The sequence below is a fragment of the Mustela nigripes genome, chromosome 17 (genome assembly GCF_022355385.1).
Source record: "Mustela nigripes isolate SB6536 chromosome 17, MUSNIG.SB6536, whole genome shotgun sequence".
Lineage (NCBI taxonomy): Eukaryota > Metazoa > Chordata > Mammalia > Carnivora > Mustelidae > Mustela > Mustela nigripes.
The window spans coordinates 49067581-49093510 of record NC_081573.1 but is presented as its reverse complement, the minus strand read 5'-3'; the positions used below and the strand labels follow the sequence as shown (position 1 = coordinate 49093510).

At 38.5% G+C, this 25930-nt stretch overlaps 1 protein-coding gene across 2 annotated transcripts in view; it reads right to left on the bottom strand.

The window, feature by feature from the left end:
* CNTNAP4 (contactin associated protein family member 4) overlaps positions 1-25930 on the bottom strand; it is a 242398-nt gene that overhangs the window by 103187 nt on the left and 113281 nt on the right. For both annotated transcript variants that reach the window (XM_059381303.1, XM_059381304.1), the window contains exon 4: positions 5645-5792. In XM_059381303.1, the coding sequence (XP_059237286.1) occupies positions 5645-5792 (148 nt within the window). The remainder of the gene's footprint in view (positions 1-5644; positions 5793-25930) is intronic.

Here is a 25930-nt window from a genome sequence, read left to right as displayed (position 1 = left end):
CTTAATTATCATAGAAATGCATCTCTCCTTTTCAACGACATGAGTAGTTGTCCAAAGACAGCACTTTTTACTTTAATTCTTAACAGCACTGCAGTAAGTGGGGAGTCATGATTTAATAACAACGATATTCACATTATTCAATGGTGGATATTCAATTATCCACCTTCGACCGAGAGCATTTACAGTTCCAACCTTCTGTATTCCCCAGGCTGGCCCTCAAGGAGTCAACAGTGGAATTAATGATCCCCCCAGTGCCCTCTCAGAGCTCTTCACTCTCCACTGGCCCTCCCAGCATGGCGCCACTTTCCAGATGCTTGTTCTAGTCTGATAAATCAGGGACCCTCCCATGCAATCACTAAGCTCTCTTAATTCAACATCCCCGGTAGATTTGAGTCTGATTTGAGACAAAAGAACCCTCTCTCCTGATTGCTGGCCCTCTGGTTTGAGGCCCCACTGTCACTGCACACGTGAGATTGGAAGCCTCCCAACGGAGCTGCTGCCTCCAGTGTGTGCGCCCTTTCAGCCTGAGTGACTGCTCTCAAATATAAACCAATCCTACCAGCAATTCTCAGCTCTGTGCTTGATCAATATATGCCCACCTCCCTCCAGGCTCCCATGTGAAAATATCTGCATTTTAGTTTCAAACCTCTTGCTATAAACATTCTTGTATTAATCTCAATTCATCAACCACTCCATTCCTCACTTCCTACATTCAGGCCACAATATTTTACATTGAGTTTGTATAATTTTTATGACTTTGCCTCTTCTGACCCCTGGGGTCAAACTCCTCATGTTAGTTTCTGTAAATGTCTGTTTTTACATGTACCCATGCACCCCCCCCAAACCCCACAGCTCCCTTTCTCTCACTGACATTAATAAGCAAGTTGAGAGCCAGCTCTGTAGGGTCCCCATGGACCCCTGCGACAGCTGTCACACATGGTGGTCTTGCAGGTTACCTTGGCAACATATACATTGCTTTTTTTGGCTTTTATTGTACAGTACTATAAATTTTGTTTTGAGTTTTATAACTTTGTAGCATTTTAGATAATGTTGCATTTGTGCTTTCTTGCGCAGAGTTGAAGAACTATATTGAATAAACCTAGGGTTAAGATGCAAAAAATATTATACATAACAGTAATTCCCAATTATTGAAATACAAGTCAAAACCACAATGAGATATCACCTTACACTAGTCAGAATGGCTAAAATTAACAAGTCAGGAAACGACAGATGCTGGCAAGGATGCGGAGAAAGGGGAACCCTCCTACACTGTTGGTGGGAATGCAAGCTGGTACAGCCACTCTGGAAAACAGCATGGAGGTTCCTCAAAAAGTTGAAAATACAGCTACCCTACAACCCAGCAACTGCACTACTGGGTATTTACCCTAAAGATATAAATGTAGTGATCTGAAGCATATGCACTTGAATGTTTATAGCAGCAATGTTCACAATAGCCAAACTATGGAAAGAACCTAGATGTCCATCAACTCATGGATAAAGAAGATGTGGTATACACATACACACACACATGCACACACACACACACACACACACACACACACACACACACACTGGAATACAATGCAGCCATCAAAAGAAAAGAAATCTTGCCATTTGTGATGATGTGGATGTAACTAGAGGGTATTATGCTGAGCGAAATTAGTTAGTCAGAGAAAGACAACTATCATACGATCTCCCTGATATGAGGAATCTGAGAGGCAGGGTAAGGGTTTGGCAGGTAGGGGAGGAAAAAATGAAACAAGATGGGATCAGGAGGGAGACAAACCATAAGAGACTCTTAATCTCACAAAACAAACTGAGGATTGCTGGGGGAGGAGGGGAGGGAGAGGGTGGTTGGGTTATGGACATTGGGGAGGGTATGTGCTATGGTGAGTGCTGTGAAGTGTGTAAGCCTGGCGATTCACAGACTGTACCCCTGGGGCTAATAATACATTATATATTTATAAAAAAGTAAAAATAAAAATAAAATAAAAGGGAAAAAGATAAAGCAATTCCCAATTGTTAAGAAATATACATTATTAAAATTTATCCCTATACCCAATAGCTAGTAGAGTTCTCTTTCAGCAAGTGTCAATAAGTACTTAAAAGGCAAGTGCATGTATGATTCATAGAGCCGTCAAGAGCACAGGCTTTAGAAAGTAATGGATGTGAATTTAAATCTTAGAACTAAAACAGGCAGTCTGTGTAATGCTGGACAGAGTTCTTGATTTCTCTAAGGTTCATTCTCCCCCACGTCAGGAGACTTGAGCAGCCTGGTATACACCACTCTTGAATGAGTGGCTCAGGCAAAGCCCAGGAAAGAGTCACATTAACTTGGTGCAAGCAAGGTGGACGCGCAGGCCAGCGGGGGCATGCAGTCCTCCAGGCCTTCCCGAGAGGCTCAATGAGCTCCCGGCATGGAAAGGTGTCCTGCGACACTGTCCCAGCACAGAGACCTGGACCACTCCCCAATACCACTTCTCCTTTTTATAGGGATTGTAGGAGAATGGCCTTGTGTATCTGAAGAAAATCCAAGCTGATCTTGGATCTGGGCTACTCAGGGGAGTTGCAGATGAAATTCTACAGCTGTGTTCGTGGGTGGAGTATACCTGTGGCCCTTCCTTCTGAGGACAAGGATTGCTCATTCAGCAAACAACTCTGGTCCTCTCCTCTTGCCCCTGCATAAAATGGTAATATTCATGCCCCTACTTCACTGTGTTATTAGGACTCGAATCCAAAAATGCCTAAAAAGAAAATACCTGATACATATTAACTATTTCATAAATGATGATTTAGTAAATGCATGCTTTAGTAAATTCACATTCTGCAAGGCTGATACCATGAACAGGTGGAGAAGAGAAGTGTAACCCAAGAATTAAAGACCATTTGATCAAAGACCCTCCCTTAAGGCACTCACACCCAACCCATCTTGAGGTTATTTTAGGTTACCTATGAGAATACTTCTCCATTGTTTATATGTTTTTCTCTTATCCTAAATTATACAACAGAGTCCCATCATACCCTTTAACCATAGGTGTTTACATTTGAATTAAAGTCTGGTTGGCCCTCGGGACTGCTCCTTCAGCGGTGGGGCAGCGAGAAGAGGAAGCTGATTAAATGTGTGGACGATGCCTCACTGCAAGGGACAGCGACTGAAGGGGGCAGGAAGAAGACTGTTCCTCGGTAACGCAGATCAGTGAAAGTGGACGGAGATCTGAGTCACCGTGGAGCATACGTCGGAGAGAAAGCAAAGGAACCCATTCCTCAGCAGTCACGTCCATGGGGACATCACGAGGGTACTTTCGTTGTGGAAAAACAGTATCAATAGTCTTGTTCAACTGATGTTGAGTTGACATCCCAGACTGAGGGTGGATTAAGTGGGGGAAATGGCCTCATATTTCTAAGACTCTCTTAGATGTGTGAATATTAAATGAATATTTTGCAAGGCGCATGCTCCGAGTAAGGAGAGAATGCAACTAGAAATACAAAGCACTGGAAATTTGTTGTGCTAATTATCCACCGTGTAGCATGGGCTTTGCTAAATTCTATGATCCAAAGACAAGAAGACAGACTGTCCAGGTTCTGTGTTCCAGAACTGCACTTTGGGGTGGGATATGTTTTTAAAGGATGATCTTATTCAAATGGATCGGTGCAAAGGAGGCGCTAACCCATGATAGAAGCGGCTACGCTGAAGCGGTGAGGCCAAGAGACTGAACGGGCGGACAGTGAGAAGTGGGCTGCCCATGGCTCCTCTCTGGGATTTAACAGCTGGACGGAGCCTGAGCTTGCCGTTGGGCTCTGGAGTCAGGCAGACCTGGCTGCAAACCCAGCTCTGTCACTTCCCATCTTGAGCAAGCCATCTGCCCTGAGCTTTTAGCCACTGTGTTTGCAAAATCAGAGAACGTAGTAGTTATCTTAAAACATGTATCCAGACTTCTAAAAAAAAATTATAAACTACCTGTTAATAGAATGTTAGACATATAATAAGCACTCAAGAAAACATTGCTATTTCCAGCATTAAAAAATTAATGCTTGAGGCGCCTGGGTGGCTCAGTGGGTTAAGCCGCTGCCTTCAGCTCAGGTCATGATCTCAGGGTCCTGGGATCGAGTCCCACATCGGGCTCTCTGCTCAGCAGGGGGCCTGCTTCCCTTCCTCTCTCTCTGTGATCTCTTCCCTTCCTCTCTCCTACTGTGATCTCTCTGTCAAATAAATAAATAAAATCTTAAAAAAAAAAATTAATGCTATTGGGGGATGCCTGAGTAGCTCAGTCAGTTAAGTGTCTGTCTTTGGCTCAGGTCAGGATCCCAGGGGTCTGGGATCAAGCCCCACAACAGACTTTCTACTCAGCGGGGAGTCTGCTTCTCCCTCTCCCTCTCCCTCTGCATTTGCCTCTTTCTCTCTCAAATAAATAAATAAAATCCTTTAAAAATTACACTATTAATATTAGTCTTACTGCCATCATCATCATCATCATCATCATTATTATTACTATTGATATTCGTACTGTGATCACTATTCTATAGGCCCTGGCAGGAACAAAGGCTGGTCAGCTGACCGTTGATGTCGGAAGGGGGGCGGTTTGGGGTGCTGGGAACATCACCAACCAGTGTAAGGAGACTGGCAGCCTGTGCACCGTGGTCTGTCTGAGGTTGCCTATCCCCAGCATGACATGCCTTCCCTTCCTGCAAATAAAGTGAACCAGCACCTAACTTGACTTACATCAAGAAGTGATAAAATGTGTGTGAAAAAAAGCTTTCATGGCTAAAAAAGAAAGGTTCACTAGAGGAAGAATGATAGAGAAGAACCAAACAGTCCTGGGCTCTTCTCCAGATTCTTCTGTGTGTTAGGCGTGAGATGCTAGGCAAATGACGGAATCTCTCCAAACCTCAGACTGCTCATCTGATAATTGTAGATCATATTAACTAACTCATTTTTCCATAATAAAGGAGCATCTAACAGGATGGTGCGGCTTGAGGTAGGCTATCAATAACTCTTAGGCCCCTGCCCCACAAAAAGATATAATAAAACGCTTCATTAAGAGGAGACTAAGTGAAATCTGTGGCTTCTATCATTTTTTTATGTGAAAGTATTTCAAACACATTTTATATTTTGGCAGAGGTCTTTACCTTTTCTATGAATTTATGCTGAAGGGATAGCACGCTTATAAGTGAGTTATGTGGCGTATTATTTTTAGGCTGGAGAGACAAACATTCTTTCAAGTCCTGACATTTGACTGGTCATACTAAATGGAACACTGTACCTTTTATTAAATTCAGGATACCTAAGTGAAACATCATCAAATACAGCCCATGGCGGGGAAACTCTTAATATTTGAAAGTCAGGGTCTAGCTAATAATATTAGATTTGGGAAAACGGACTCACACATGTCTATAAACAGGTACTTGTGTCTGTTTATCTCGGTATGGATCGATCTATCTATAAAATGCTTCCATGTCTGATTTAAAATATAAAGCCAAACGCTAAAGTCAATATTGCCATGTATGGGCACAAAAAAAGCTTACCGCAAAAATCATTCCTGTTTTTCTCTTTACATAGCTATAAAGTCCATTTCAGCATACAGGTTGGCTTTCAAAACATCTCCTCTGAAACCTATGCGGGGGCATTGGATAAACAAACACTTACTGTATGCACATCCGAACACCTCGATCCGCATTCCGATTCTGCCCCTGGGGTTCCACTCTAAAGGGATGAAGCGCAGAAATCGGGCTTTGATAGAAGGCTGGAGTCTATAGTACACAACACTGTCAGCATTTGCATTTCCTGAAAAGCCCTAAAAGAAAAGGGAAGGAAGGAAATCAATGCATCTAGAGAATATCTGTTTCACCCCGTGACCTCGAATATCAATGAACAATGCCTAACGTGCTTTTTCCTGTAAAAATGGCTACCTGCCTCAAGAAAATCATATTTCCAGTTACACAGTAAAGCCCCCCATCCACAGAAGGTATGATTGCCCAGGCTTCACTTTATATTGAGAGTAGCTGAAATTCCACCTTCCCCATTAAACCAGCTTTCAACCATTTCAACCTTTCAACCTCAGTAAACTTGTTTCTATAAAGTTCAGATTAAACTTAAAAGGTATTAACATTGTGAACAGCACCCAAAAAATTTGAGAAAGTCTTCTTCCAGTGTTCGGTAAGTAGGGTCTGATGCAGCAAAGAAGCTGCCTATATCACCAATGAATGATAAAACTTAGGACGTTTCTGTTGTTTCATTTTCTCCTCTTATTACCATATACAAGAGTACCGCCCAGCACTCCATTCCGAACACTCTGATACAGACCGTTCAACTTCACCGAGCTGCCAGATACACACATTAAGAATTGCTACACGTCAAAGTTATTTAATAAAAAAAATAATAAAACCAAAGCACCTGTATTTAAAAAAATGGTTAAGTGAGATTGGAAGCAATAATAATTTGGAAAGACCTACAATTAGACTTACAGACTCTAGAATCTGAAAGCTAGAAAGCCCCTGAGAATGGTGCTAAGCGAGCACAAAGTGCAGATGAGGAAATTAAAGGTCCAAGAGGTAGAAAACAAGGGCATCTGGGTGGTTCAGTTGGTTAAGCATCTGCCTTCAGCTCAAGTCCTGATCCCAGGACCCTGGGATCAAGCCCCGCCGACTCCCTGCTCAGCGGGAAGCCTCTCCTCCCGCTCAAATAAATAAATAAAATCTTTAAAGAAAGAAAAAAAAAAAGGTATAAAATAACCTTCTGGCGTTTGTAAAGCTACGTAAGGGGAGACCCAGAGCTACCTTCCTTCTGCCATAGCGGGGTGCAGCTGCCGAACGCAGAGCTCCCCTGCAAAACTGACGCAGGACAGCGCCTAGCATCAGAGCGGCCCTGTTTACACCTTCATGCCCAAGGGTAAGGCTTCCGAGGGGAAAATGTTAGAGGGAAGCAGAAGTTGTTCTCCATGATTCGGACGTTTTGTCTCTTCTTCTCCTTCTCTGCTACCCATCCTTCCTTCCTCTTCCTTCTCCTTCTCCGTCTCCTCCTCCCCCTGTTGTGTCCCCGCCCCCCCCTTCTGTAACAATGGGCATATGCCAGAACAACAAAGCAATCTATTCAGGCTCTCGGTAGGTCTGCTGACCAAGGCTGGGCCAGCGCATGAGGTCAGCCTCAGGGACCCTGCACAAGGTGAAGGTGAACACGTCAGGAACACCAGTACACAGGAGTCCGCTCATTTCCCTACTTCTCTTTCTAGTTTACAAATAATCCCTTTACCAGCATTTACTGAAACATTTTTTTTAATGTTGGGTGTTTCATAGTCAAATTGATTTTATTTGACTCCCCTTACCAATCAGTTCTCTACCTGCTGCCCTCCCCCACCCTCACCAATATCCCAGGCAGCTCTCAGGCTCACGTACCACAGGCCTTCCGTGACGGTACTTCCAAATGATAGCCCAAATCGGGGCCTCTGTCTCCATCTCAGCTAGGAACCACCCAGTTACACAAAGCATTACCTCTCCTGAACTGCTTCAGTGACCTGCTCCTCACCATTTTGGTTCTCCTGCTCCCCGTCGCCATCCCCATCCGCAGGCCCCATCTCTCCTCCTCTGAGCAGTCAGGGATATCTTTAAGGGCAAATCAAACGGCGTCACCCACACCCACTTAGAACAAAATCCAAGCTCCTTATCAAACACACAGTCTTTGACAACACCTCCTTATGCTTTCACCACACCGTACCCCCCGGAACAACCAGGCTCGGTCCTGCTCGGAGCCTTCGCAGCCGCTGTACTACTCCGAAAGTTCTCTGTACAGTCAGTCCCCTTGACATCTCAGGACTTGGTCAAAATATGACCACCTAAGTCAGACCCTTTCTGATCACAGTTTCAAAAGCGGTGTCCCTGGTGTACCCCTGCATCTGACCTTCCTGTTTTGTCTTGTTCATATTACTCATTATTTGGGGTCTTCTTTTCTTTGACTACCTTGTTTGTTGATCTCATCCCACTAAAAGACCGGCTCCACTAAAGCATGGACCTGCAGTGGCCTCCATCCACAGTACCCAGAACAGGACTTGGCTCGAAGTGGTTCACAATAAAAAATTGGTCAGATGTGTACATTTGGGAAAGACTGTGCTAAAAACAAAATAAAATTCAACAAGTTTCTCGATTACAGACCCTCTCAGAGCATGTCAAACGTGAATGTGTGTATTGCTTTGTATCTCCCGTGACCAAGACAGTCATCCTATTAGACCCACATTCCTACCTATTTCCTAGAACACAAATAGGAGAACACTGTTTAAATCCACAGATATTTTAACTCTGATAACCAGACCCTTCTAAAAAGCCCCATTCCCTCCACTAGTCAAAATTTTAAACTCTGGGCACTGGTGTGTGTGTGTGTATGTGTGTTTACCTGCTCTTCAAACCAGGGTGATGTGCAAACAGAGTAACGGCTCTGATCCATCACCATTCAGTCCTAACCAGACCCTCTTACACTTCAATTCTCTTTTCTTGGGTGCCACTGGCAGGCTAATACAATTTTGATTTCTTTCAGTGAACAGCTAGATGGTGAATCAGATAACCCTCCCAAGATCTCACATTTTTCCAACATTAACGTACATTCACAGATTTAGACAGATGCCACTATGATGATCTCAACATCTTAAGGGATTAGGAAAACAGAGGCATAGTGGCAGTGGCAACAGACAGGTAAGTGGGATGGGGAGGTCTACCAACGGCAATCTTTCACATTTTACCTGATCGATTGATGAGTTATTTAAATTTTAAGAACATAAAGAAGAAATATATGGTGCTTAGCTTGTATATGTAATAAAAACACCTTGGCACATTCAAAATTTTAAGCAGATTTTTCTTACAAAGGGCAAGGGAGATTGTGAAGTAGAGGGTAATGGATTTTTAGCACAGTCCAACCATAGCTGGATTTTAAAAACTGAACAGGTATTAATTGTATAAAAATTAGTAAAATGAAGTAAGATAGAGACATAAGAAGTGTATGTACACAGTGACAGAGCAGGCAGAATATTATTTTTTAATGCTCTGAGTACCTCAAATTTAACTTTTTGGTATCAAGGTCATTAGGGGAATATGTACCATTACTATTAATTAAATATTATTTAACTGAATTATAATATATGTTTGTCTTGCTCCCCATGTTGAAATTTTTTCAATACATAAGATAACAAAGGTTCTGCTGTGGAATTCTGTATTTAATGGGCATTCAGTGTTAATGAATGAAGCGTGGAGTTGATGTTACATTACCTTGTAAGTTAAGAGTTCCAGGCACATTATCAGGTTTCAAATGTATATCCTTTGCCTAAAAGATATTTCTCAATTTGATGTGAAGATTTTTTTGATACCATCACAATTCCTAAAAGAACACATGGATTTAGGGGCACCTGGGTGGCTCAGTTGGTTAGGCATCTGACCCTTGATTTTGGCTTGGGTCCTGATCTCAGGGTTATGGGATCAAGCCCAGTGTCAGGCTCCAGGCTCGGTGCAGAACCTGCTTGGGATTCTCTCTCTCCTATACCTTGCCCCTCCCCCTGCTCATGCTTTCTAAATAAATACATACATAAATAAATAAATCTTTAAGTAAATAAAATAAATTTCTAAAAAGAACACATGGATTTCAATTGTTCTTTTAAAAACATAATTTTACTATGTGGCTGTTTGTCTTTCTTTTTATTATATAGATTCTGAATTTTGGTGTCTGTCAGAATTACCTGAGGAGCTGTTTAAAAGTGCAATTTCTAGATCCTGCACCTCTATACTAAATCTGTGGGGGGAGGGGACTAGAATCTGCATTTCTAATGCATACCAAGCCCATTTATGCTGCTGGTCTTTAGCTGGTTTTGAAATTTTTTCTGGCTTGTGGATACACCATGCTCTTTTTCCCTACCAACATTACTGCAAAACTTTTCAGGGAAGGAAAAGATTTTAGAAGAAGGGTTCCCCTGGGCTAACCTCCAAAGAGAGAAACAAGGAGCAAATGTGTTCTGGTATCAACCTAAAGATCATCAGTGTGTCTCAGCATCAGGTACAGAAGAACTATGTTATGTTGCTGCAGTATTTCCATCAACCCTGTGGAGTAGTCATTCTTGTACCCACTTTAAAGAGGAGGATAATGAAAATTACAGAGGTTGTGCGCCTAAAGCCACACAGCTAGGAAGTGGCAAAGTAAAGATTTAATCCCAGGCTTTTCTGACCTCATAGCACATTAATTTAGCCAAGGTATGAGTAGACCTCACTCTAACAGAACATGAAAGCAAGCCAACAATCCACCCTAAAGGAAGCCTGATATTTTATTGGAAGCTCCCCCCTGCCTGCTTTTTCTCATAATTTACATTTAAAATCTTTGACACATTGAGAGTAATGCAAGTTAGATGATTGCTGAACGTTGCTCTACCAGTTAACGTTTATAGACAAAAGGATTTTTCTATAAACATCACATTTTCTCAAAATTATTGGAGTAGAAAAATAAAAGACAAATGTTCAATATTCAATAGGACTCTTGCATAAAATGATAACCTCCTAAAAGATACAGAATGTAAAAGAATATGCCAGTATTTCATCAACTATCTGAAATATCTACAAATAGAAGTACAGTGATGTGTCTTATGTGACAAAAAATCAAAGGACTTTAATTGTATTTTTCTTTTCTTTGAGGCCTGATGATTTTCAAACTCAATGAGGTATTCATAGATGATTTAGAAATGTATTTCTAACTGAGGCAATTTATGGAGTTAATGAATTAAAGTTTTTTGCAAGACTTTAAGTATTTCCATAATGATTCTAAAGTTTATGAAGAGGTATAATAGCATTAATCTATTTTATCAATATTAATTGAGCAACTCATCTATGAAAGTCTAGATGCATAAAGGGAAATGCCCATATGGCAGTTCTTAGGGGATCCAAAATGCTGCTATAATAAATCAGAAACATGGGACCACTTACAGGTAGTTATACAGCAGGCTACATAATTACATAAAAATTGGTTTCGCTCCCACCAAAATAAACAGCAATACTAATATAAATTCAACATGACAAGCAGGCAAGCATGTAAATCCCCTGACCTCTCCTGTTGTGAGAATTCATGTGACTCACATCTGACCTATTTCCAAGTACAACTCATTGTGACACAGTCAGCTGACATGCAGACACTAAATGCATCATAACAATATGCTGTCTAATGGAAGTCAGCCCTTTGTTCTATGATGTTCGTTATAAATATTTACCAAGTGTGCCAGTGTGCCTCCCAAGAGGTTGTCTAGTCTAAAAACCAAAAAATGCAAAAGAAAGGCAAAGAAAAAATAAGAACTGCTAAAAAGCAGGGACCTTGCTAACAAAAACCCAGATAAGAATAACTTTTAAACATATGTTGGATAAGACTATTGTACCTATATGTATAAAAGCTGATTCTCTCTTGAGTGTGAATGTCATTCATTTATTGTAACAGAGGAATAGCAATGAGAGTACAGAAAGCAGATTCCAAAGTTTTGTTCTGTGATTATGACAAATCTCACATTTCAAAATGAGAATATAGAATTGTATTAAATAGAATTATTTCTACCATCCCTCTCTGAAAATATTCACAATCTTTAAAATATTTATTTGAGGGGATATCAAATTGTTGGCAATATTTCAGTAAGGCCCATACCTTAGCCATTTTATTAGAATCTGTGGAGACACCAAGTTGCAAAATACACTGTTTCGGCCCTTTTAGCATAAAAAGTTTTCAATTCTCAAGACAGCAAGATCAAATGGCAAGAGTGAAAAAGCATGTGAAAGATACAACCTTGGCTGTAGTTTGTTAACTATTGTTCAGAAAAAGCAATAAATTGTTTTATGGAAGATATGCAGACAAGTCATTACTCTTAAATTTGTATTAGGGTAATAACATGTTGAATTTAGTGGAAGACTAATGTTTTACTGAGATGAAAAATAACTTGAGCTTAAAAAAATAATCATATTATGGTTGATAAACTAGGAAAGTCTGAACAATCCTCCTGCTAGAAAAACTGTACAAAATGGAAAACAAGGAGTGAAGTGCTAAAAGATAATAAAACATTAAATATCCAAGATCTGGAAGAAGAAGAAAATCTATGGAAGCAAACCCTACTTTTAAGACCCTTTATTCTTTCTAGGACTGCTGAAGATAACCTGAGATATGAAGTGCCTGAGGAAATCTTTTACAAATTCACAGGGTTAAAGACAAAATCTTATTCTAGGCCCCCCAAGGTTGAGAATACCCTATAAGCTTCCTACAGCTTAGGACACAGAGTAAGTCAGAGACAAACAACTCCTTAAGGGACTAAAATTCAGTCTCCTGTCTTCTCAATAATATTAAGATGGTCAGAGATGTCTAGTACTCATTTCTACCTGCAGAACCCAACGTAGTTACACTCTGCACAAAGATACCCTTCTAGGTTGCAAATTGTTCATTCTTCAAACTTGATGTCCTATACACCACAGAAAGTAATAAAGCAGCAACAAAATCTGTTCTTAAATGGAAACTCAGAGAGATGGGGCATGGAGGTGGCGAAGTCAGTTAAGTGCCTGACTCTTGGTCTCAGCTCAGGTCATGATAGCAGTGTTGTGATCGAGCCCTGTGTCAGGGCTTGGAGCCTGCTTGAGATTCTCTCCCCCCTCTCCCTCTGCCCCTCCCACTCATGCTCTCCAGCTCTCTCTCTCTCTCTCTCAAATAAACAAATAAATCTATTTTTTTTAAGGGAAATTCAGAGTCTTGGATACACAAATATATATATTAGTAAATAGAAAAAGTATCAGCTCTGTATTTGAAGACCTTGGATATCATTCTTGTTCTCTACACAAGAAAGCTACACAAACTTAAAATCATGGACTTTCTCAGACTTATCAGAACACTGAGGTTACATGCACTATGGACTAGAATGTGCCCTTCCAAAACTCATGTTGAGGCCCTAAGCCCAACATAACGTTTTCTGAAAGTGGGGTCTCTGGGAAGTAATTAGGTTTAGACGAAGTCATGAGGGTGAGGCCCCCCTGATGGGATTAGTGTCATAATGATAAGAAGAGAGACCCAGAGCTGCATGAGGACACAGTGAGAAGGCTTATTTCTACAAGCCAGGAAGTGGGTTCTCACCAGGAAGTGAATCAGCCAGCAACTTGATCTTAGACTTTCCAAATTCCACAACAGTAAAAAATTAATGTCTGTTGCTTAAGCCTCCCAGTCTATAATATTTTTGTGACAGCAGCCTAAGCTGAATAAAACACATGGCAAACTGCCACCCTGAAATCTGGAGAGACAAGACCATCCAAAGAGTCAGAGATGAGATCTGTCCACCTAGAGCAGAAGCCCCTGGTACCGTAAACTGATAGGGCTGCTTATAGGGTAATATTGATAAATTTACATAGGCTGAGGGTAGACTGGCATGAGAGAGAGAAACGCTTGAGGACCACAGTCTTAGAGGGCCCCCACATTTTTATAAACTTGACTTCCAGGAACCTTTCCATGTCTTTGTGAAGATCAGAAAATGATTCCCTCCCAGCTCTGGCAGAGAGTGGAGAAGGTAACCGTTGCAAAATATGCCCGGAGTGTTCTGTACACCAAAGGCCTACTGTCCAGGGGAGAAGATTTTACCACCAGAGCCTCATCCCAATTAGGAAAGAACATTCCTCCTACACTGGTTTACTACTCTCCATGCCCCACCTAAGGGAACAAATAGTCCTCAGGAGGCAGTAGCCAGGAAAAGAATTACGGGGCAAAGGGAAACAAGCCACACCACTAGAGGAACACTAGTGAAGGTCACAGTTCCAATACGGAAACCCACTAGAAACACTCTCATTTAGCTGGAATATTATAGAATGCTCTCATCCTTCTATCATATCATCATACCAACAGAACTCTAGTATACTACTAATAGCTGAAAGAACTAGAAACACAGACTGCCTTGGAAGAGGACCCCAAAGTCAAGAGGGGAGGCAAAAAACAAGAGTCCTAAATGAATTTGAAGCCTCTGGCACCTGTATCACCTACAGCAAACATTAAATATAGCCCAATTCCTTGCCAGATTAATATAAATCCTCACCACACCAAAAAAACCTATTCACTTTAGTTCCTATTGCTAGATACAACATGTCCAGATTTCAGAAGAAATTGCAAGGCATGCCAAAAGGAAAAAAAAAAAAAATTCTGCAGAGACAAAACAATCACTGGAACTAGTCTTAATATGTCTCAGATATTGGAGTTATCAGACTAGGAATTAAAAACAACTGTGATTAGTATGCTAAGGGTTCTTTTTTTTTTTCTTTTTATTTTATTTTATTTCTTTTCAGTGTTCCAGCATTTATTGTTTATACACCACACCCAGTGCTCCATGCAATACATGCCTCCATAATACCTACCACCAGGCTCACCCAACTCCCCACCCCCTTCCCTCCAAAACCCTCAGTTTGTTTCTCAGAGTTCACAGTCTCTCATGGTTTGTCTCCCCCTCCAATTTCCCCCAACTCACTTCTCCTCTCCATCTCCCAATGTCCTCCGTGTTATTCTCTATGTTCTACAAGTAAGTGAAACCATATGATAATTGACTTTCTCTGCTTGACTTATTTCACTCAGCATAATCTCCTCCAGTCCCGCCATGTTGATACAAAAGTTGGGTATTCACCCTTTCTGATGGCTGCATAATACTCATTGTATATATGCTAAGGGTTCTAATGGGACAAGAGGACAATATTCAAGAAAGATGGGTAAGATAAATAGAGAGATGAAAATTCTTAAGAAAGAACCCAAGAAAAATATCAGAAATCAAAAACATTGTGACAGAAATGGAGGATGTCTTTGATGGGCACATTGATAAATTCAACACAACTAAGGAAAGAATCAGTGAGCTTGAAAATATCAGAAAACGCAAACTTCCAAAACTATAATGCAAAAAGAAAAATGCAGAAGAGAATGTCCAAGAACTAGGGATAACTACAAAGGTTGTAACATGGGCGTAAGTGGAATGCCAGAAGGTAAAGAAAGAGAGAATGGAGTGAAAGAAATATTTGAATAATGGCCAACGGATTTTCCAAAATTAATGACAGACACCAAAGTAGACCAAGGAATTTCAAAGAGTAACAAGCAGGTTAGAAATCTGAATAAACTCTATACTGAGTCATAACATAATCAAGCTGCAGAAAGCCAAAGATAAAGAGAACATTTTGGAAGAGGCTGAGAAAAACAAATGCCTTACCTATAGAGGAACGAGGATAAGAAGTATATTGGGCTTCTCATCAGAAAACACGACAGCAAGAACAGAGCGGAGCAAAATATTTAAAGTGTTGAAAGAAGCAAAAATCGACTTAGAACTCCACACCTGGAGAAATTATCTCTCAAAAGTGAAGAAAAAATAAAAACTTTCTCAGACAAAAACCAACAGAAGTCACTGCTACCAGACCTGCTTTGCAGTAAGTATTAAAAGGAAGTTCTTTTTTTAAAAATTTTTTTTAATTAAAGGAAGTTCTTTAGACAAAAGTTAAATGACTGAAGTCAGAAACTTGCAAACAAAAGAAGAACATTCAAGAAGGAATAAAAAAAGATACAATAAAATAATTTTTCTTATTCTTAGTTATAAAATGACTGTTTAAAGAAATAATACTAAAAATGTATTGGGTGATTATGGCATATGGATAAATTAAATGAAGGGCCGCAGTGTTGCAAGGGATGAGAGGGAGGGACTGGGAAAACTCGAACATACCTGCACTACTTACTAAGTAAGATAATGTTATTTGAAGATGATCTTTGATAGGTAAGGGCAATCACTAAAATTTTTTAAATTATATGAACATGCAAGGAGATAAAACTGAATAATAAAAAAGGCTCAAATTCAGATAACAAATCAAAAAGGGGAGAGCAAGAAACAAAAGACAAATGCAACACATGGAAAATAGTTACATATATAGCAGATATTAATCCAAACATATCAATAATCACTTTAGAATCAAATGGTCTAAATACAATATTAAAAGACAGATTGTCAGGGCATAAAGAATGATGAGACCCAACTATATGTTACCTATAAGAAATCCACTTATAAAAATCCACAATATAAAGACTAAAATACATTAAAAGTAAAAGGGCAGAGAAAGATATACTATATTAATGTCAAAAATCCAAAACTAACAATATTAAAACCACCAGATTAATAACACAGTAATTAGTAAGAGTTGATTGTGCATATAAGAACAGTTCAAGAATTGGGAGCTTTCATAAGCCATTACAGGATAGCTTATGAAGTGAAAATGAGGAACCTGTCTAACCTTTGCAATGATTGGTTATTCCAATGGGGGTTTCCAGATGGCAGGGGATTGATTGAAAGTGGTTATCTTACACTATCTTTAGGAAGATGACTTAAGTTTCACTTATGTCCATGAAATAAGCTAGATTTAGTTTTGCTTATGGGGTTCAAATGGTTTTGTCTGCTCAGGGAATTCTCAAGTTTGGTTTTCTTTTTGTATTTTAGCCTAACACTAACACTGATCTAAAAAAAGCTGGAGTGGCCACATTAATTTCAAACAAAGCAGACTGCAGAGCAAGAAAGATTATCAGAGATAAACAGGCACATTGCATAATGGCAAAGCAATCAATTTTCCAACATGGTGTAACAATCCTCTATGCGTAGCACATAACAACAAAGGGTCAAAATACATGAGGCAAATGCTGATAGAACCACAGGGAGAAATAGACAAATCCATTATTATAGTTGGAGTAGTTGATATATCAAAAAGACAGAAAAACAGTAAATATAGAAGACCTGTATATCAGTATTAGTCAACTGGATCGAATTGACATTTTAGAATATTCCATCCAACAGCAGCAGAAATATCCTCTCAAGATCGCATGAAGAATTCACGAAGACAGACTGCATTATGTATTATGTTGGTGCAGCCACTTTAGAAAACAGTGTGGAAGTTCCTCAAAAAGTTGGAAATAGAGGTGACCCAGCAATTGCACTACTGGGTATTTGCCCCAAAGATACAGACGTAGTGAAAAGATGGGGCACGTGCACCCCAATGTTCATAGAGCAATGTCCACAATAGCCAAACAGTGGAAGGAGCCAAGATGCCCTTCAACAGATGAATGGATAAAGAAATGTAGTCTATAGACATAATGGAATATTACTCAGCCATTAGAAAAGATGAATACCCAACATCTGCATCAATATGGATGGGACTGGAGGAGAATATGCTGAGTGAAGTAAGTCAAGCAGAGAGAGTCAATTATCATACGGTTTCACTTATTCATGGAACATAAGGAATAGCATGGAGGACATTAGGAGAAGGAAGGGGAAAATGAAGGGGGTGGAAATCGGGGGCGGGGAGATGAACCATGAGAGACTATGGACTGAAGGAAACAAACAGGGTTACAGAGGGGAGGAGGTAGGTCGATGGGTTGGCCCAGTGATGGGTATTAAGGGAGGCCTGTATTGCATGGAGCACTGGGAGTTACACACAAACAGTGAATCATGGAACACTACATCAAAAATTAATGATGTACAGTATGGTGACTAACATAAGATAACTAACATAACATAATAAAATATATATATAGAGAGAGAGATCATACAAAACATTCAGAGAGGCTGCATTATGGACCCTAAAACACACCTTCACAAATTTTATAAAAACTGTGAACTGTACAAAATATGCTTCCAAACCACAATAGGATTAAACTAGAAATAAGTAATAGAATGATAGCTAGAAAGTCCAAAAATATTTTGAAATAACCCAAGAGCTAAGGCTCAATTTAAAAAATTGATCTAAATGAAAATAAAAATATTATTTATCAAAATGTGTGAGATACAGCAACATTTGTAGCATTAAATGCATACATCAGGGGGGAAAAGAACCCAAAGACCTCAATAAATAATCTCTGTTTCTATCCTATGAAACTAGAGAAGGTAGAGCAATATAAATCTAAGATAATCAGAAGAAAAGAAATAATAAAAATTAGAGCACAAATAAGTGAAATTGAAAACAGGAAAACAATAGAGAAAATTAACAAAATCAAAAGCTCTTTCTCTGAAAAGTCTCTGAAATTGATAAATCCCCACTCATAATGTCCAAGGAAAAGTAAGAGAGAAAGACCCAAATTACCAATGTCACAAGTGGAAGAGAAGTCACTGGTGCTGATCATTCTACTATCCCAAAGAAGTTAGAACAATCATTAAGAGGTTACTTAGAATAGTTTTTGAAAATTCAGTGAGCAAGCTCTAAATACACAACAACTTGCCAAAACAATTGAAAACCAGGAAAATCGAAGTTGCCTATTTCAGTTGGCGAAATTAAATCCATAATTTAAAAATGTTCACATGTGGAAAATTCCAGGCCTTGCGAATTTTTCTAAAGATCTAAGGACATTTAAACATTTAGGGACAAAACCACACTGATCTTATATAAATACCTTCCAAAAGTAGAAAAATGGAATGCTTCCCAACTTGTTTTGTGAGGCTAGCCTAGCTTGATCTCAAAATCTGACAAAGAACTTTCAAGAAAGAAAATAAAAGCCAATCTTACTCATAAACATAGATCCAATTATCCTCTAAAATAGCCGCAAAATTATTACAGATTACAGAAATAAAGAAAAATTTTCATAGATCATAACTTAATCAAGTTTCTTCCAGGACCATAAGGATTGCTTAATATTTAAAAAACTTTCAAGGTAATTAATCAAACTGAAGAAAATATAATCTTCTAAACAGATGTAGAAAAAGCATTTGATTAAATTCGACATCTAAATGTGATTAAAACTTTTAGCCAAAAAGGGAATTTCTAAATCTGTAAAGGACATCTACAAAAATCTTACAGCAAATCGTCACATGTTAGAAGAAATGCTGAGATCTGCTTTGAGTTTGGGAATCAAAGCATGTTCTCTATAGACCCTTTCATTCAACGTGAAGTGAATATTCTGATTAGGGTAAGAAAAATATTTAACAGATAATATGCATTGGAAATAAAGAAACAAGCCTGCTGCCATTCATAGGTTGCGTGATTGTTTATGTAGAAGTTTCTTTACTTTATAGCATGTACTTAGCAAATCTGCTGAATGAAAGTCTATGTATCGATATGCATTGAATTTACACACTTATTAGAATGCCAAAATCCACAACATTGACACTACCAAATACTGGTGAGGACACAGAGCAAGAACTCTCATCCACTGTTAGTGAAAATAGAAAGGAACAGGAATTACCAAGGTACTCTGGAAGAAAAACAAAGTTGGAGGATTTTCTTGACTGGGTATCAAACCTCAGAATATTACAAAAAAAAAAAAAAAAGCATGTTACAAAAATAATAGAATGTCATATTGCCAGAAGATGACTTAAACGGACCAGTGGAACAGAACAGAGAATCCAGAAACAAATTCAACATAATTACAGAATGGATTTCTGACAATGTTCGCAATGAAATCAGTTAGAAAAACAACAAACAAAAGTGCAGTGCTGGGTTGATCAAATACTACACTGGGGGTGGGGGGTGCCTGGGTGGCTCAGTGGGTTAAAGCCTCTGCTTTTGGCTCAGGTCATGATCCCAAGGTCCTGGGATTGAGTCCCGCATTGGGCTCTCTGCTCAGCAAGGAGCCTGCTTCTCCCCGCCCCCCCCCACCCCCGCCTGCCTCTGCCTACTTGTGATCTCTGTCTGTCAAATAAATAAATAACGTCTTTAAAAGAAGAAAATACTAAATTGGGGGAAGGAGAAGAATTTAAAAAAAAGAAAGAAAGAAAGAAAAAGAAAGGAAGAGGGAGAAAAAAAAGGAAGGTTGATCACTCCCTTTAATCGTGTGCAGAAAGACATTCCAGTAAGATTGTAAAGCTAAATGTGACTAGAGCTAGCAGATGTGCTAGAAGACAGCACAGCTGGATACCTTCACAGCCTGCAGGAGGGCAAAGGTGTCCTAAACATGACACAAGAGGAAAGGTTGACACATAAGAGGAAAGGCTGACAAATCAGAATATATTAAACTTAAGAACTTCTGTCCATTTATAGATGTTAAAATAGTGAAAAGAGAAGCCAGAAAATGGAAGAACCTATTTTTCAGTAAATGTGTGTCCAGGATTTACAGAGAAACTACAAAGCAATAAGGAAAAGTGGGACAAAGAAATACCTAGATGACTAGCAGACCTATGCAATGGTGCCCAGTCTCATTAGTCACAGGACACTGTAAATTCAAACCACAGTGTGAGAGTTCGGCATGCCAACCAGAATAGCTAAAATGGAGGGACAATAAAAAGCTAAAGTTTAAAGAAAATTGAGAATACCAAGTGTTGTCAAGAATATGGAAGAAATGGGACTTTTCATACACTGTGGTGAGAGTATAAATGAATATGATCTCTATAAAGTTTTTGACATATTCCACTAAAGTTAAACATACACTTATGAGCCAGCAATTCCCCTCTCAAGAGTGTACCCGAGAGGAAAGCAGGCCTTGTGGACTGAAGGCACATGAAGCCTCCTGAAGTACTATTCAGAACAGTCCCCAAATCCAACTCACATGTCCATTTGGAGAATGGATAAACACATTCAGAAACACCCTATAATGAGATGCTGTAAAATAACTGAAAACAAACCAATTATACCTATACACAACAACATGGATATGTTCCTCGAACAAAATGTTAACCCAGGTAGCCACATGTTAAAAAAAAAATATGTTGCATGATTTCTTTTGAATATAATTCAAAACAGGCATTAACATTCAGAAGAGTGAGAATTTGGGAGAAGGAGGAGGTTGTAGTGATCAGGAAAGGGATGAAAGGAAGTGTTTGAGATATTGTAGTGTTCTTGGCCTAGATAATATTTACATAGGTGTTTTCACTTTTTGATAATTCAGTGAGCTCGGGGGTGTGTGTGTATGGGTACCTTTTGTCTTCTCGGATATGTGTAGTACTTCAATAAAAAGTTAAATGAGGCGCGCCTCGCTGGCTCAGTCAGTTAAGCACTTGACTCTTGATCTTAGCCCAGGTCTTGAGCTCAGAGTCATGAGTTCAAGTTCTACCTTGGACTCCACACTGGGCGTGGAGCCTACATGAAAAAAATAAAGGTTAAATGAAAATAATTACACTAACTTTGTACAAGAAATAAATCCTTAATGCTTTAAAAAATAATTCAGTGAAGACAATCAAGATTTAAAATTGCATGTATTTATCCAAAAGCAAAAAGGGAAGATTTTGAAGAATACTTCATTAAAATTGTATTTTTCACTTTTGTGCCTTTCTATAGATCATTAAGAACACCATGAGAAATACCTTTCAGCTTCAGATTTTAGATATCATATAATTTTTCATGCATTATACCATAAAGAGCTCCATTAACATCTTTCCTATTACCATTAATATTACAAAGAATAATGGCATTCTTACGACCATTCCCATTAAAGTAACTATTGTTCACTGATGAAAGAAAACTACTGAGTTTTCTATTAGAAATATTACAAAATTCAAAGTAAATCATTCCTCACCTCTGCATTCTATTAATGTTTTTATACAGTCTTTCTAATATATTGATTGGTGTTCAGAATGCTTCAAAAATGCCATTTATTTATTAAATGACTGCTAATCATTTTTCCAAGTACAAACTTAAATGTGTGTTTTAGAAAGAGACCCCCCCAAAAAAACCAACCAATTTTTCCAGCAGAATAAAACAAAGTATCCACTTCATTATATTTAATTTTAAAAAGTGAACTATTGGATAAGCTTGAATAGAGTTCTCACATTGGCCTCTGAAGCCATTCATTATTTAATATACATTAAATACATTATAGTACTAATGTATATTGTATCTACACTAATGTATACTGTACAGTGTGATGTACATTAAATACTATACATAATATTTAACTGGTGAACACTGTATCTTCCCTTAGATCAAAACCGGAACTTTCACAGAAGTTGGTCATTCAGGAGCTGTATAATCTGGGGTGTGTCTAACTAGAACACTTGGTCCTGGCAGATCCAAAGATTAATGGTCTCTGAACCCTTCTTTTTGAAGTTGGTGCTGACTTTAAATTTTACCAAATATTTTTAGAACACACAGACTAAAATACAATGTGGTATTATTTTGGGTTGTTTGACCTTCAGAGTCTGTATAATTTGGTCGCACAATTAAAGTTTCATTACACACACAGTCAAAGAAAAGCCTCCTTTATTTAGTAATAACGTCATCAGGAGCAAAAACGTGCAGACTTTGTTAACCTATTCTTTACCAGAGACAAGCTCGACTGCCCTCTGGGAGCAGAGGACGAGTAAATGCAGGCAGCAGACAGCAGACGCTGGGCTAGAGAGGCTGGCACAGAGTGTTTTTATTTCAATCAATAATAACACCTGCCTACCTGCATTGCCTTTTGAAACACTGCCAGATGTAACAAAACAACAAAACAAACCAGTAAATGGTTCCATACCCATGGGTGCCTTGATCGAGATAAATGGAACAAAGAACACAGAGAACTTAAGTGCCTTAATGCATGTGCTCCATTTTTAATGCTAGGATGTCTGAGATTTGGAAAGTATTTCCTCTACTCAACACAGATGACACAAACTCATTATTTCACGTTCAAACAAATACTGCTTTTAGCTCTGTAGACAACTCTTTTCAAGCCCCAATTGCCATTATTCCAAGAACAACGGAAACATTAGTACCGCCTCCACTCCCTCTCGGTGCAGGGATCTCAAGGAAGTCCTTCCAAACATTTGACCTGGAGACCTCAGATCTCCCTGGGAAAGGGCACACCATTGCAGACGGTCAGGGATATGTCACTCATTAGCTGGAGAAACTGGAAGGACTATATTCCTAAGCCTCAGTTTCTTTATCTGTAAGTTAGGGACAGAAATAATTTCTTCCAAAGTTTGAACTACAAGTTACATAAAATAATAAGAGATTAACATCTGCCTGACTTTACGATAAGTGATCAGGTGCAGGTGTGGTTGCTACCACCCACAGTTAATCAGGCTGACCCCACGACATCATGAGTCTAACACACCAAGTCTAAACAGTTGAAAGAGAAACAGCAACTCCTCTTAATGTCCTATGATCATACTGACAGTCCCACTTAGGAAATAAAGCCAAACACTTATTTGGGTGTAGTTGGCAATATTTTTAACCTTAAGACAAAAAATATCCAGAAAATACTTCCCAAAAAAGTGACTAAAAAAAAAAAAAACTTTTAACTTCTTGAATGCAAAGTTTTCTTTTTTAACTCATATTTACATTTGAATATAAATTTTGGAAATTATACTTCAGATGGCATTAACTGTAGAACCATGCAGCAACAAGAGGTTCCTAAATGCCCATTTGTTTTTCGTTCAATGCAACTGAGATTAGTTGGTGAACATTTAAAAAAGACTTCAAAAATATCTGATATAAACATACATAATTTTCAGAGATATTTGTATGCATCCTTAAAATCAGCTTGTTAGACATAATGTGTGGTTTTCATGATATTGTACAGGTATTCAAAGTCTGCTTATATGAATTTGAAGAAACTACATTATTTATAGTATACTATAGAATAACCATAATTATTTCCTTAAGAAACCAATAAAAATGCCTCTGTCTGCATAGATTTAAAAAAAAAACAAAACCTTAAATGAATAAATCTGAGGGCAACCTCTAGTAGAACTCCAATGACACAGTTTTGGGGCTTATTATTTTACACATAAATGATGTTTATTTTCATGCAGTATGTAGGTAGAGTTTACTGTTCTATACATTCAAATTTTCCTTTGAATTCTTCCAGAACAGTTGCAAATTCCTAGGCCACATGTGTAACATTTGTGAATAAAGGAATGACCGACACTGTGACCTATTCTGACTGTTGTCTCAGGTATGAAAATCACGGCTCCGTAAGAATAGGAATAAATAACTGCTCTGAACAGGTACACCTTCAGCAATTCCCCAGGGACTCTCATCTCAACTGAGTAACAGAGTAACTGAGACAACACTCCATAGAGTATATGTGCAGAGAACAGGCTCCGGCATCAACAATCCTTAATACAAGACTTTATTTCTTATTAGGTTGAGGTCTTTGAAAAGTTCTAGTCTTTATTTGTGCACTCGCACCATGAAATGCATTTTTCAGTTAACTGCTGGAAATTTGAAAATCAACTAGATATTCAATGAAGTAAGTGAATTATCGTTAAATTTTTTTTTTTTTAGGTTCTGCTTTAAGAAAAGCTTTCATCTTTCAGAGATTCATACGGAAATAGTTAAGGATGAAAGATTAGAGTGTTTGTTATTTGTTTCAAAATAATGTTACAGGAGACAGCACAGTGGGGGCGGGGAGGGGGAGGGAGATGGATGGGAAGGCTTGGCCAAGGGTTGAGGGCTGGGGAATGTGTACAAAGGTGTTCATTTTGCCATTCTGTTTACTTGTATGTATGGAGAAAATGTGGCAGCGATTGTTGTAAAAATTAAAAGAATTGGTACATATAAAAAGCCTAGTCTATTTGTAAATTAATATTTCCCTTTATAACCTTCTACTTATCATAGGTATATATTTGGTTAAGTTTCCTAATTGACACACAAGAAACTTAACTTATTTTAACGTACCTAGTCAACTTAAAAGCTCTCAGTGCACCGCAAAAAATATTTTATTTAGTAATCAAGAGTGATTATGTTTGATAAAATTCTCAGTTTCCATGTATTATATTCTTTTGCTATGTAAAAATTTATAATCTGGGGGCCATATGCATGCTACACCTTATGTTTCCAAAATAATTCATTTGGAAATTGGTGATACTGAAAGTTGCAATTCTCCATTTTATTTTGCTCAGCAATTATATTGGTTAGGCCTAAATGGCCACAGGGAAGGAGTAATTGCAATTCTCCTGTGGTTTTATGGTTGTCTCTAGAATAATGTAACCTAATGTTACCTTTGTCAGTGAGGCTAAGTGCTTACAGAGAAAGATAGTGAAAAAACACAATCCTGGTGATGAGACGCTCACTACCAACTGCATTCGATCAGTCTACTAACTCTGCGTCACTTTCTGTTGGGAATTGAAGAAGTTAAATTATTTCCTTAATTGAATTACATCCTATTCTTAAACATTTATCACAAATTTTTTTTTTACCATATGTCACTGTTGTAAGTTCTGAAGTACTCATAATATGAGTGTTCATATAACCTATTCTGCAATTCTTAAATTTCTACTATGTCTATTCTCGGCACTAAGCAATTTCACATATTTGTTTGACACAAAAATCTTGACAGAGCCTTACACCACGTATTGAGAGACTTGAGAATGACTACTCAAGCTTTCCAAACACCCACGTGCACTAGAGATTCTAATTAGGTCTCTCAGCTAACTTGGAGCTGTTTCGATTAAGTAGAACAGTGATGTATTAAGAAAGGGCATTGGGGAAATGGAATCCCTGTAGGGGGTCTACCACATTCTTAAACACTCAGCCTTGGTTGGTTCTTTCATGTCTAACACCGTCAGAATACCTGGATTGCCTAGATCACCGTGCCGCTTGAAGATAATATTACTGAAAATGTTTACTCTCTATGGGCCTGTACAAATATAAGGTATTTTTAAGCACACTGACTTATACTAAGATACGTCAGCACATCTAAATCCATTTGATTAAAATAATTTGTAATTTATTTTATACATTTTTGAGGATACTGAATTACGTTCAAGTCCCAAACACTGAAATATAATTACCCGGGCACAGGCACTTGATGGAATATTATGAAGCAATTAAAATGGTGATTTTTGCAGACTATTGAAAAATTAGTATGGTCTCTTCATTATTTAAGTATGGTACATAATTGTGTGATCAGCATACTTATAACTTAATTCAGAGTTAAGCATAATAAGAATAAAGATGATATATCAAAGTTTTAATAGTGGTTTTACTAAGTGAGGAACTCCTGGATTTCTTCTTTTTTAACTTCCTCTATGTAGCAAGTTTTAATGACGTGATC